At 41.3% G+C, this 12,686-nt stretch overlaps 1 protein-coding gene across 4 annotated transcripts in view; it reads right to left on the minus strand.

Moving 5' to 3' along the window:
* Nucleotides 1-4,952: 4,952 nt before the first annotated feature.
* The window catches only part of IKZF2 (IKAROS family zinc finger 2), a 106,530-nt gene continuing 98,796 nt past the window's right edge, over nt 4,953-12,686 (minus strand). For 3 of the 4 annotated variants that reach the window (XM_086750688.1, XM_086750690.1, XM_086750689.1), the window contains exons 6-7: nt 11,397-11,540; nt 4,953-5,677 (exon numbers count right to left, since the gene is read on the minus strand). In XM_086750688.1, coding sequence (XP_086606814.1) covers nt 4,953-5,677; nt 11,397-11,540 — 869 coding nt within the window. The remainder of the gene's footprint in view (nt 5,678-11,396; nt 11,541-12,686) is intronic. The other variant, XM_086750691.1, reaches the window with a different exon arrangement.

Below are 12,686 nucleotides of genomic sequence, written 5' to 3' on the forward strand. Positions count from 1 at the left end.
TACGCCGTAGGAGAAGGGATATTTGCTTTGGGTTGGTTTTTTGTCATGCATTCTGAAAGGGTACGGTAGGATATCATGAACGACATCACAAACTTCCAAAATGCATTTGAAAAAGGCACATATACAATAAAGCATATATATAATCATATGGTACCATATATATAAATATACTTTCTCAAAATCTCCAGCTGCCCTAAACTGCAGGCCATTACTCCCATCCCAAAATTTTTTATTTTAAATGATACTAAGCCAAGCTAAGATGCAAATTTCTAGCGTCAAAGCCAATTTCATTGCACTTTTCCTAAAATCGCACACCGAGTTTAGGCGACTCGGGCATCAACACAGCCTCCCTTCTCCCTCCTCACTACATTATAACGCACAGCAAGAGTCAAGGAAAGGAATATTGTCTAGCAAACGAACTGTATTACTGTGGCTTCTGTCCTTGGCTGAAATAAGCACCTTTCCCTAAATTATCTCCAAAATTTCTTTCTGGAGGAAGGAGTGTCTGTTGTCTGGCTTCTTTCAAATATGAAAAAGCCAGCTCAGGACCTAGACCACAGTAAAAATGTCCTACTAAAGGCCAGTTCTGAAGGGTTTGGGTTAATTCCTGGCCTCCTCTTCTGCCCAACAGCCATTCAGGAATTTAGGAATACCTGTGTAAAAAGAAAGAAATTTGGAAATTCTTAAAATGGAGAATTTCTTTACCTTGTAGTAAATACACTTTAGTTCCACACGGCTATATTGTGAGCTGTATTCTCACATTGTAGAAACTATAATTAAAAAATCAGGCCAATTAAGAAATTTAGATTCTTTTTCCCCTAAACCAGACCAATAGAGGTTAATGCTGAGACACCTTTCACATCACATCATCGATGGAAGCACTTTTTAAGGAGAATAAAATTGTTTTAATCCCATAAGTTTCTGAGTAAAGAGCTGGCTTTACTGAAAAATGCTATATATTTTGACGCGCACTCCTAACTGATTGCAAAGAGAGGTGGCTGTAAAATTCATTGGCCATAACAGCAGATATATAGAGAATGCCCTTTGCTCCAGGAATATGGATCATGCCGAGAGCAGAATAAGCATCACACCTCTATTTCAATTAATACGCTTGTAATACTCTAAATTGAGTCAGAATCCTGCCATTTTTGATTTAAAAAGAAGCGAAAGGGTTTACTGGCAGGGATGTGTGCAGAAATGGCTTTTTTTTTTTAAATGAAAATGGGGAATGCTCACAGGAAGCCAATTATCAATTTGCAAATGCATGATTTTAACTGGAAACCTGATTCCAAGAATTTCAAGAGAGTCCAATAAAAATTAGCCAGGTCTGATTTCCAGCACCAAATACTTAGAACAAATGGATCCGCAGGCCAAGGATTATCTACTGAAATTCCTAGTACACTATGAATGACTAATAAACTTGACAAAACTCAAGAGCTTTTCTTAGAAACCTGCAGAGAGCAAGCAAGGGGGGAAAAATAATTAAAAAAAAAAATTTCTCATTTTGCACACTTCCGTGTAGGGACAAACTGCTTTATATAAAACCCTCCAATAACTTCTCAGTAGGAAGTGAATGCTAAAATAAATGCCAGTCCAAAATTTTGTTCAAAATTCAAACTAGAATTTAATCTTTCTCCTTTCCCTAGCTCTATGATGAAAAACTTTAGTGAGTCTTCAGAAAAAGACATTTGTAATAAAAATTAATGCAACCCCTCAGCTTCTTGCTTTCAAAAAAAAAAAAAAAGCAGTTTTTGGAAGATAACTAAACCAGGGTGTCTGACTGCCTCCCCAGTTCTCTGTGCCTGTGGTACCAGGACACGGCGGTGCTCACACACTGATTACGCGTGCCACCGAGGGAACAAGAAGTTGGGCTTAACTGAAGCCAGCTACAAAATCACTGAGCCTCCCTGTCCAGTCTTTCAAACATCTACAGAATATACACAGAGGAGGTACCAATGAATCATCGATGAATGAAAGTGCTCACTAACGAACTGCAGATATAATTGCAGTCAACTTATTTGTGGATACACAAGAGATTGCCTTCCTTTCCCGTAGTCCAGCGCTTTCTCAAACACAGGCAGAATTAAAACTTTTTCCCTAGCGCTAACTATTCCAAGAAACCATAGCGCATGTTCTTTCCAGTGACGACAGAGCGGAGAATGGAGCGTTGTCCCCTAGAGACTGAAAGGGATTGCCGGCAGCCCTTTTCTCTGGCTCGGGCACGTGTCTTTCTGGAGGGCCATGCAAGCCTAGCGACCTTCAGGCTCACCACTTTTCCCTTTGCATATTGTCCTTGAAAGATATCTCCTTCCTCAGCAGAAACCACAGCCATTTTCTTTCCTTTTTTTTTTTTTTTTTCTTTTGTGACAGGGTCTAAAAGCAACCCCTCTTTTCTGAATTTCCAACCCCATCCTGATGCAGAACATGGTCGGCCGCCTCCTAAACCAGCCTTCACAGCTGCAGAGAATCAGCCATACAGGATAAAAGTGACCGTCTCCAGCATCTCCCCTTTTTTCTGCTGCACAAACTTCTTTAATTGCACCAAGCACAAGAAAGTGAGAATGGTCTGGAGGATGGCAGCGGTTCATTTGCCTGAGTTTCCTCTACACTAGGACAAAGAAAGAAGGAGGGGGAGGAATCCAACGACATTAAGAACAATGTTGGGAATAGGTCTTTAAATCTGTCTCTCCAAAGCCCGTACATATTCCCAGCCTTGATAGCTCTCACATTACACAATATGACATTTCTCTCCATATTGTATTATAATTAATAGGCGACTGCAAGACTTTACCAGCTCCTACTTAATAGCATTTCAGTGCTGGGAAGCAGTCATCAGGTAATCTGGCCATGATCTACTGTATCCTTTCTAAACACAGGTTCTAGCTGCCAAGAATGTCACCATAAAAAGATTTCAATCAATACCACTCAGCTCCTACTTTCAAATGCTCCAGGTCTAGGAAGAGAAGAAGAAGAAGAAGAAAAAAAAAAAAAAACAACCAGTACCCTCAAAACGAACAGCAAACTGGCATATGCATTGAGTACGCAGATTGAAGCGAGCAGATGGGAATTCATTATGGCCTGATCTTGCTCTCTCTTTTACACTTTAGTAACTTTATTCTTTGGGAAAAGGTCTCACCAAGCGCATGGAGACCGCATGCACGGAGGGGGTTAAACCCATGCAGATCTTTTCATTCTCAAGCTGTGCTCTTGTTGCCAAACAACAACATTTCAATTGTGATTGGTACAAACAGTTGGGTTTCAATGGCAATCTGTCACGTAGGTTTAAGCCCAGTTTTTACTGATGCAACCTGCAACTTGCTGGGTGGTTGCTGGCTTTGTTATTTATTGGGAGAGAAAGAAAGGAAACAAAACAGATTGGTGGGGTTTTTTTTCTTGTCCAGTCTCTAGTTCAAGGACTTGCTCTGGAGTTTGTTTCTCTGTTTTCCCTACAGTGAAATTAATAAAGTAGGAATAAAAATGAAGCAGGAATAAAAATCTGTGAATTCAAATCAAAGCACAGCACTTGCATCTCCATGAATCCCTTTCTAAAGAAGTAGGGAAGGTCACACGCGATCCGTTCATTGGCAGGGCTTCTGTTCTCTCCAAGACCAAAGGCTATCCAGCAAAACCTGCAAACATTTCCACCCCTGAATTAAAGCAGAATTGCAAATAAGACGTCAACAAGAGAAAAAATGCTCAAAGCATTTGAGGATGCTGATGTAGCTGAAGTAGTTGGGGTAGTTCCATTAAATCCAACGGAGCAAAGAGAATTAATGCTGGCCAGGGACCTGGCTCCTAGCATTCTCCCAGCTGCAAGTCTTAGTTTAGGCTGTTGCCAAGAGGTTAACACTGTGCTAATAGAATGAGAAAGTATTTATATAGGTATATATAGATATATAATTATATTTAAAGAACACTTTGCTAGTAGTACTTTTGTCATTTTAAAATCCATAATTGTAAAACAAAATTATTTCAGAAGAGCAGCAGAACCTCTTGAGTAAACTACAGACTCTCTCACCCACTCCTAGGCCACTCACTGTCCTAGAAGCAAGTTTGAATGTTATTTCTAAATGCTATTTCTTAAAACATAGGGTGCAACTAAATAAGTAAGGCTCCCAGGGGGTCTCTAAGAAGCCAGTGAGTCAACACATAGGCATGGAGTAACAGCAAATCAACAATTCTAAAAAAGGTGCTTCATAAGTTAAGGAAAATAAAAATACAAAGCCTCAGACTTACCACAGAAGGCCCTCAGACTTATGAAACTAAACTGCTGTAATGTACAGTGTTAAGACATACTTTTTTGTTTTGTTTTGTTTTTTTCTTTTTTACTTTCTAGAGGGGCAATACACACTGAACTCAGAAAAAACAGCTCATCCTAGGAAGTAATTTTGAAAGGAATATCGACTTTGATTCATGCTTCTAAATCCCTAACAGTTTTGCTTTAAAAATAATTGTTCATTCTGCAGAATAAAGTTCCCCCCCTCCTCCAGCCACCGAAATCCTGCACTGTATCTACACATTTGCAAAAGCCTTTCCTCTGAAATGTTTCTACCTGTTCATCTGAAATTGTAAATGAGTGACATCTCATCAGGACTTTAAAGCACCTAGCAGGGTTGAGCGATATCCCAGAACAGGACACGATGTACAGCTGACTGAGACAGAAAAGGACTGCCTTCCAATTCCCACGAAAAGCGAGGGTGACAACAAACCCCTCTTCTATCCCTTCCCTTCCTTCTTTCCATTCTTAAGCTGGGCAGAGCAAATGAGGTTGGGTCCACAAGAAAAAAAAAAAAAAAAAAAAGGTTAATAATAATAATTAAACAACAGCAACAACAACAACAGCAACGACAACAAAATAGGCGTCTCAATGTCTGAGGAAAAGTGGGATTGTAAGTGCAGTATTTCTTCATGTGCAGTTCTACTTCATACGAGTCCCCTTTGGATGAGAAGGCCTAGTGGAATGTGTGCTCCCCTCGGACTATGTGCGACGAGAACTCATAGCGGTCCTGGCTTCGGTAGCCACAGATGTTGCACTCTAGCGGGTCCCGGTAGCCGTGGCAGCCCATGTGGATGGTGTACATGACATGGTCCAGGAAAAGGACGCGACAGTGCTCGCACTTGAAAGCCCTAATCTGCTCCCCTTCTCCGTTGATGACCTTGTAGATATCCTTTAAAGAGCCCTTAGAAGCTTTTGTGGCATCCAAAGCCTTGGCGTCTTCCTTCATATAAGCCGGACTTGGCTTTCTCTTGGGATTTAAGGCAGAGTTTCCTTGGTAGGACTGGCGGTCTTCGTGGCTGCTCTCTGAGTCAGTAGAATCCAGGCAGCTATTGCTGGGGGAGCCCTCTCTATCCTGGGTTCGACTCTTTGGTCTGATGAGGGAGATGGGGCCATCCATGTTGTTCTCGTGACTGTCAGGTGTTTCCCTGCTAATGGGCCTTTCTATCCTGTTAGGATGATAGACCTGAGCGTAAGCTGAGCTGATGACCGGGGCCACCTCGGTAATTGTGCTTGGTGTGTGCTGCATCAGGGGGTGAAGTGCCTCAGCTCCAAGGTAGGTGATTGCATTGTTGATGGCTTGGTCCATCATGTGAGACTGCATCAGCTCAGCCTCTTTCTCATAGGTTAGGTTCATGTCAAAGGGAATATCTGGATAGCCAAATCTCATCAGCTTTTCACCTAAGGGACAAGAGCAAATGAATGAGAAAAATCAACGTAATCACTCCAAGGTTTCACAGTAAAAGGGTGGGGAGGGAGAGAAAACCCCTGACTTGGGGCGAAATTTATTTCAGAGTCCGAAGTTATCCTCCTTCTACTTGTGTACTGACCTCCTACAAAGTTTCTGTCCTGAGACGGGTGAAAGAGCAACCTCACCAACAGCTTTTTTTTTTTTTTTTTTTTATTCCAGGTGAAGCACGTGGCTGCAGCAACCTCCAGACTGACTCCAAACCTTCCACTGGGCCTGACTGTGTCCATGCCTCAAGTTAGGGAATACATGTTAACTGGTAGAAAATGGGATTGAACCACTGAGGTGAATGAAGCTCCATTAGATGTACTCTCCCAAAATTAAAGGAAGCACTACCACACGTCCCCTGCCCTCCAAGGTGCCTCATACATACCTTACAACAGGGCTGCATAGAGAGAAACGTAAGCAATGGGTACGGGGGGCTGGTACGGTGGCACATCTAGAGCCACAATATGTAAATCCTTCAACCAGCAGAAAAATGGTGTCAAGTAATGGAGCCCTGTGGGCTGACCTCCCATCTCACGTTCAGGCTATAGTATCTTTGTAGTTCTCCCCCTCAAAAAAAAAAAAAAATCCTATCCAAATGTTTTGGGTTGAGAAAAATAGACACACACCCCTCGGTGTCTATTTAGGCAAGAAAACAAAATACAGAAACCACATGTATAGCTTGGTTTCATTTGGTAAAAGGCAAACGCAACTTTCATTGACACAGGATAAATAAATACACAATGATGATGAAGGCGGCTGATTCATCACTCTGTGAATCCAAATTCACATCCTTGTAAGCTTTTTAAATCAGTGGCATTACAGCTATGCAAAACCTGAGCCACGTGCTGGTAAGTTATGCTAGCGACAGAGCACAGCAGGTATCGCTGCTCTCCTCTGAGATTTACCACAACATACATCAGGGCTCAAGCTCAGCAGCACTGCTTGTCCAGGGACGGCGTTGGAGTGTCAGTACAAGGAAAGCTCATATAATAGCTCTTCTTTTTTAATAGAAAAGGTTATTTGTATAAAACTTACATGTGTAAGATACAAGATATACATGCTCATATGTGTTCACCCACACAAATACTAGCTAGTTGTTAACAGTTAAAGTTGATTTAGAAAGTCTGATAAATAATTTTGGTTGGTTTTCATTGTCTTTGTTATTCTTCACTGCCTTGGTACGTAAAACCAGACTTTTCTTCAGCAGTGTAAGCTAATAAATTCAAGGAGTCACTACATACGACTGGTTTGGCTATCCAAGAACTAAAGCACTCAAGAATCTTCTCTTCTTTTACCACCTTTTGCCAAAATTACTTGGAACAAATGTACAAACCACCATAAGAAAGAAACAGAATTGTAATCCCAAATCTCTTCCAAATAGCATTAGTACATTTCAACACAGCTATCACTCAGCATTTTATTTTTGACTATAATAATTCATTCCACTTAGTGTGGTTTATCTTAAAGTGATGCATAAAGAGAGAAATAATTTTACATTACCCACGGAACAATCAGGTTATCCTTGGAGATGATGCATCACTTTTGGTTGGGAACTTGGCCCTGATTAGCAAGGTAATTAAATGCAAAGTCTAAAGTGAAGCACGTGAACACGCCTACTCTCTTCAGCAGCACTGCTCACGAGCTTCCGATTAGACACAAGGTTCATCTGCCTCACTGTGTTGCCCTGCAGCCAGCTGCGTTATGCTTACAGCTTACCAAAAGAAAGCATAAATGTAGAAAACTGTTCCTTTGTTACATATTAGACACTTGGAGAAAAATAGGGAAAGCAGCAGCATGGTGGGGAGAAAGAAATGAAAATGGAAAAGCCTGTTGGTTCCTGTCACCCGCTCTGGCCACCTGTATCATTCCTGTGTTTGAATAAAGAACTGGATCTGGTGAGTCTGATCCAGCTTCCAAACATGCTGTCAGTCCTTTGTAAGCCATACAGATAAAGAAATAATACCTATCCTTGACGAACTACTTGGATGAGTGACGCAAACCTTATTTTGATTAATTTTATCTTCCACGTTTAGTTACTCCACCACAGACAGCAGAGTAGACAAAACTGTAAATTGCCAGTGACCTGAGTTATTAATTCCTTTAATTATGAACTGGTTCCAAAGATGTCAGAGCCTTAGGAATGGAGTGTGACATAAAAAAGTAAAATAATTGATAACATGAGGAGGAGAGAGCGTAAAACACAGAGCTCAGAAGAAATATTACCAAATCAGTCCAAGATGGTTTTCAATTCTAATTCCTCCTTAGCCAGATCTGTACTTAAAACTAATCAAATACATCATTTTGAGTTTTCATGCAAAATCATACTCAAATTCTATTTATTCTTGTGCTACGTTAGTGAAGTAGAAGAAGAAACATTCTCCACTGTAGCCATCTTATCATATGACATTAAAAAAAAAAACCTACAAAACAGGTATGTGAGGCTAGATCAAAGCACACGGACGCAGCTGTTCTGTGATACCTGTAGTCCATCTCATCGAGTATCTAAAGCAACGGCAATGCCAGACATTGGGAGAAAGCTGCAAGAAACCTTGGAGAAAGCAGTTAAAGAATTTACCACTGGGTAAACGTCTTCCTGGCCCCCATTAACTAGAAGTAGACTCTAACTTTGAAGCTGGTTGATCTTCATCTGTTCTGAGATGCTTGTGTATTTTTAATTCTTACTATAACAACCGTGATCTTATCATAAGCCACATAAATGTCTCCTTTTGTATCCTGCCAGTTCTCAACCTCGGTGACACTCTGTGAGAGTGAGCACCACATTCAAACTGAAAATGCGTGAATCTGTTTCATGTGATCAGTTTGAAGATGGTTGCTTTCAATTTCACTACTCTCTGCTTCTTCCTTCACTGGAAAGGCAAAAAAGTGCTCAGACTCCGTGCATCGTAAGCTGTACTGTCTGCCTCCAACTATTTCAACAGATTTGGTGGACTAGTACCTCAATAGCAGATATATAACAGAGTCTCTCCCTCAGAACTTAACTCCATTTGCTGTATGCTGCTTCCTTTCCTCCCAAAATTTCAGCCAGAGTAGAGACTGCGGTCCATAACCAAGGTCCCTTGGAGATTGCTGATCAGAAAGAGCAGTAAAGCATTGACAGATGTAGCATGCAAAGGTTTTAGCTTATGCTTACTTGACCTTCTCATAAACACCATTAAGTTGTTTTGGACGGGTGCCAAACTTGCAGTATGCACAGGAAAATTTCCTGCAACAGAATCATTACAAGTTCTTCCTGACAGAGTGGAACTATATTTCATTGGGGAGAAAATGGGAAGAAAAGTGAGATCATGGTGAAAAAAAAAAGAAAGGTAGCAAAGCAAAGACTGCTGGTTTTCAGCTCAAACATTGCTACGAAAAAAGGAAGAAAAAATAAGATACAGTAAATATGAAAGAAGCCACCTTTTCCCTACAGCTGTATGTGGATAAAAAGCTGGACGTCACATGAAACCCTGAATTTCTATCCCCAGAAAAAATGGAATTCCAGGATGACCTGTTATGCCTGTAGAAGAACTAGGTTTATCTAACAACAAAGTAGTATACCCTACTACAGAGAGTAATGATCTGCTACAGATCTCAGGCAGGTATTTCCAATCAGTAAATTTGCCTTTGAAGACAACAACAACAAATGGTCAATCGCATGTGAGTGGACAAGTGAAATAACCTTCCTGGTCTAAAAAACAGACCATGATCTACAGCTTCCAAAAACTGGTTCAATTTATACCATCCAAAAAAGTCGGTTGCCTCCATAGTGAGGTAGCTTATAATGAGTAAATTATACCGAATAAGAGAGCAGGCATGGGTACACCAGAATTTAAGGGGAGGGAGAAAAGTTTTCAGCCCTCCCAAAGTCGCTAGCCCCTGCAAAGATAACCTTTAAGAGGTATTGCAAATACAATTCTGTCCAAGTCTGTGGGCAACCCGAGGGGAAAAAGAGCAAGAGGCGTGAACTGCCCTTCTTCCTTTCGGGGCTGTAAGTTTCTGAGATCTCGACACCAGTTTAAGCATCAGCACGGTTAACTATTTCACCGTTGATCACGCTCTGCAGGAACGTACAGCACTTGCTGAGACAACACGAGGGAAACCTGCTGCGATGGGGCCATTTTGCCATCTCATAAAGCCGTATTTGGCTTGTAAGTAGAGTACTGCTCCCATTCCCACCCTCTTCAACCCCAACTGTTGTCACAGCAGTAAATTAAATCAGAGTACAAATCCTCCAGTTCTTATCAGCTACACACAGTAATTCATTTCAGACGACTCCGAAAGACTGCAGTCTAAGACTGAGGCTTGTATCTCAGAAGGACTAATAACAATATAGGAAATACCGATGCCTTCTGGCATTGTTCCTGACCTACCCTTGGCTTTGCACTGATATTTGGGAAGGGTCAGACGGCTGAGAGCAGCCAGGTCAGTGTGTCAGTGCCCTCCAGGTGAGCGGCTGCACGCTGCTAGCCCCCTAGTATTCAAAACCATGTGGGTTAGCGTAAAATCACCTTCAGGGGTGATTTAACAAATCCATCTGAATCTGCATCGAGCTGAGGGGCAATGACTTTTCTAAATGGCTCTGTTAATTGCTTACAGTCTCTGATTGTCTCTCCGTAAGTGTCCTCAGTGTAGGCAGAATGAGTATATGACACCCTTAAAATCTGTATGACTGTCGTTCCAGGGAGTGAGCATGGAAAACCTGTATTACATTACTCCGGAGTCTAGTAGCATACACTTACCCCAAATAATTCTCTGTCCCAGCTCCCCTCCTAAGCTTAGCACTGCCTCAGTAGCAGGAAAAATGCAGCTTAAAGCTACAGCTCAGACCAAGTAAAATTCCCCATACTGTCTCCTGTTACACGCTGAACAATTTTAAGATGATAGAATCATAGAATGGTTAGGGTTGGAAGGGACCTTCAAAGGTCATCTGGTCCAACCCCCCTGCAAGGAGCAGGGACATCCCATACTAGATCAGGTTGCTCAGAGCATCAAGATACAAAGCAAAATATAAATTTGGGGCCTAGGGTTCTAAATTTGGCCACCAAAAGTAATCCAGTGCTGGTTTACATTCATGTATTAAGAAGTTTATTGCGTGCAGAACGCCACACTTGGAGCAAGCACTTCTTCCAACAGAAGTGATGTGATTTTACTTCCTCATGCCGGTATTATCAGACCAGTTGTTGCCAAGTCTCAAGAATTTAACACAAGTTACAGGTCTTGAGATACTTGTTTGGGCTTTTTTTTTGTTGTTGTTGTTGGTTTTTTTTAACACACACATGTATGGAGACAGATAATTATATGAGTGTCTTAGTTTTTATTTGCTGGGGCAAGGAGCGGGAAGGATGAGAAGTCTAAATCTTAAAAAGGTCAGAGAAAAGTTAAAAAAAACCAAAAAACCACAAAACAGCCTTAAGGCACAGTAAAAAGCTCATGATTTTCAAATCTATTTTCATTATTCTAGGGACCTCACTTTTGGATTCTCTGGGTTGGTAAAATTAATTCAATAATTCTCAGGATTTCTTGCTGTGATTTAACCATTGCCATTGTTGTCTCTCCCCAGCGCAACAAAGTTCTATGAGTGCTACTCTTCCCCGTGTTCTTTGGCTAGGACAAATTACAAATAACCTATACCTAAAAATAATAAAAGGCGTATTTCAAGCTTACCCACAAACTTCTGTGGGGTGGAGCTTTTACGCTTTCCCATGTTGCTTGTCAGCTTCTCTATAACAGCAGGTCTCTCAAAAGGCACCAGAGAAATATTGTTGTCCATCACAGGCTCTTGTTCCTTACAATCTTCCATAGGAGGTACTACATGAAACCAAAAAATCATATCAGACAAGTCTGGTCTACACTTCACAGACAACACAAATCATTTGAGCCTTGCTGGCTGCGCAGTGAGCACAACACGAAATAAAGCAAGGCGTAGGAACACACTGGGCATCAAAACAGCATTCACCTTTAAGCAGAGCCACGTTTACAAAATGTGGGGACCATCTCTTTGGGACCATCTTATTTAGCAGAAGCCCAACTTTAAGCATTTATGAAAGGATTTGTTTTGTTCTGAAGAGTCAAGATCCCCACTGAGGAGGGGACACTTTGGAAAATTCCCTCTGTAGATGCCATTTTCTGTTATTCTCCCTTCAATACGGTCACCTGTTACCAGTGTATCATTCTTTGTGCATTCCCTTAACTTCATGCTTATCGTATAGCACGCTTACCATTCTTTTTTTTTTTTTTTTTTTGTGCTAATCACAGTGATTAAAAAAAAAATACAAGGCATTGATGACTGGTGTTTCCTGTGCCCGGCTGTGCATTCCCCGAGACAGAGGCTTCTGGAATGAAGGATCTGCTTGTTAAAGTGTTTCCTCTTTCTATACACAAGATTGTAAAATCAACAAATGCTGTACTGGAATTACAGGATTAACATCGTATGGAAATTCCCTGCAGAATCAGTTGCAGAAACTATCAATTCTTTGATTAATATTTCATCCCTGCAAACAGAGACCTAACAACTGGTGAATGCAAGTCTTCTGTGTGTGTCTTCCCACTTTTTGGGATCAGCAGGGAGCATTCCTGTGCTAAGTTAGAGGAATGCTCATACATTGTCTTTGAGACAATAACAAGAAATTAATGACCTCTTCTGTCTTTTCTCGTTTAACTCTTCGTCGCTTGTTGGGTTAGGAAATAAGGAGCAAACGCAGTATAGGAATTGCACGGGCTACTGACCAGGGCAGCGATCGACTCGACAGGGTTTTATGTCGCTCACGGACATAGCGAATCGCTAAATACCTACAGAACACTGGTTTTGTTGAGCATTCTCTTACAAACACCAACAAGGCTCGGTGGTACCATGCTGCAGATGAGGCTCAGAGAGCCCACATCATTGCGATATATGCCAAAAGTGCGATTCCACCTGTAGCTCTCAGCGCTGCTTTGCTGCCAGGAATTTAATAC

This window comes from Chlamydotis macqueenii, chromosome 6 (assembly GCF_036417535.1).
Source record: "Chlamydotis macqueenii isolate bChlMac1 chromosome 6, bChlMac1.mat, whole genome shotgun sequence".
In the NCBI taxonomy this organism is placed as follows: Eukaryota; Metazoa; Chordata; class Aves; order Otidiformes; family Otididae; genus Chlamydotis; species Chlamydotis macqueenii.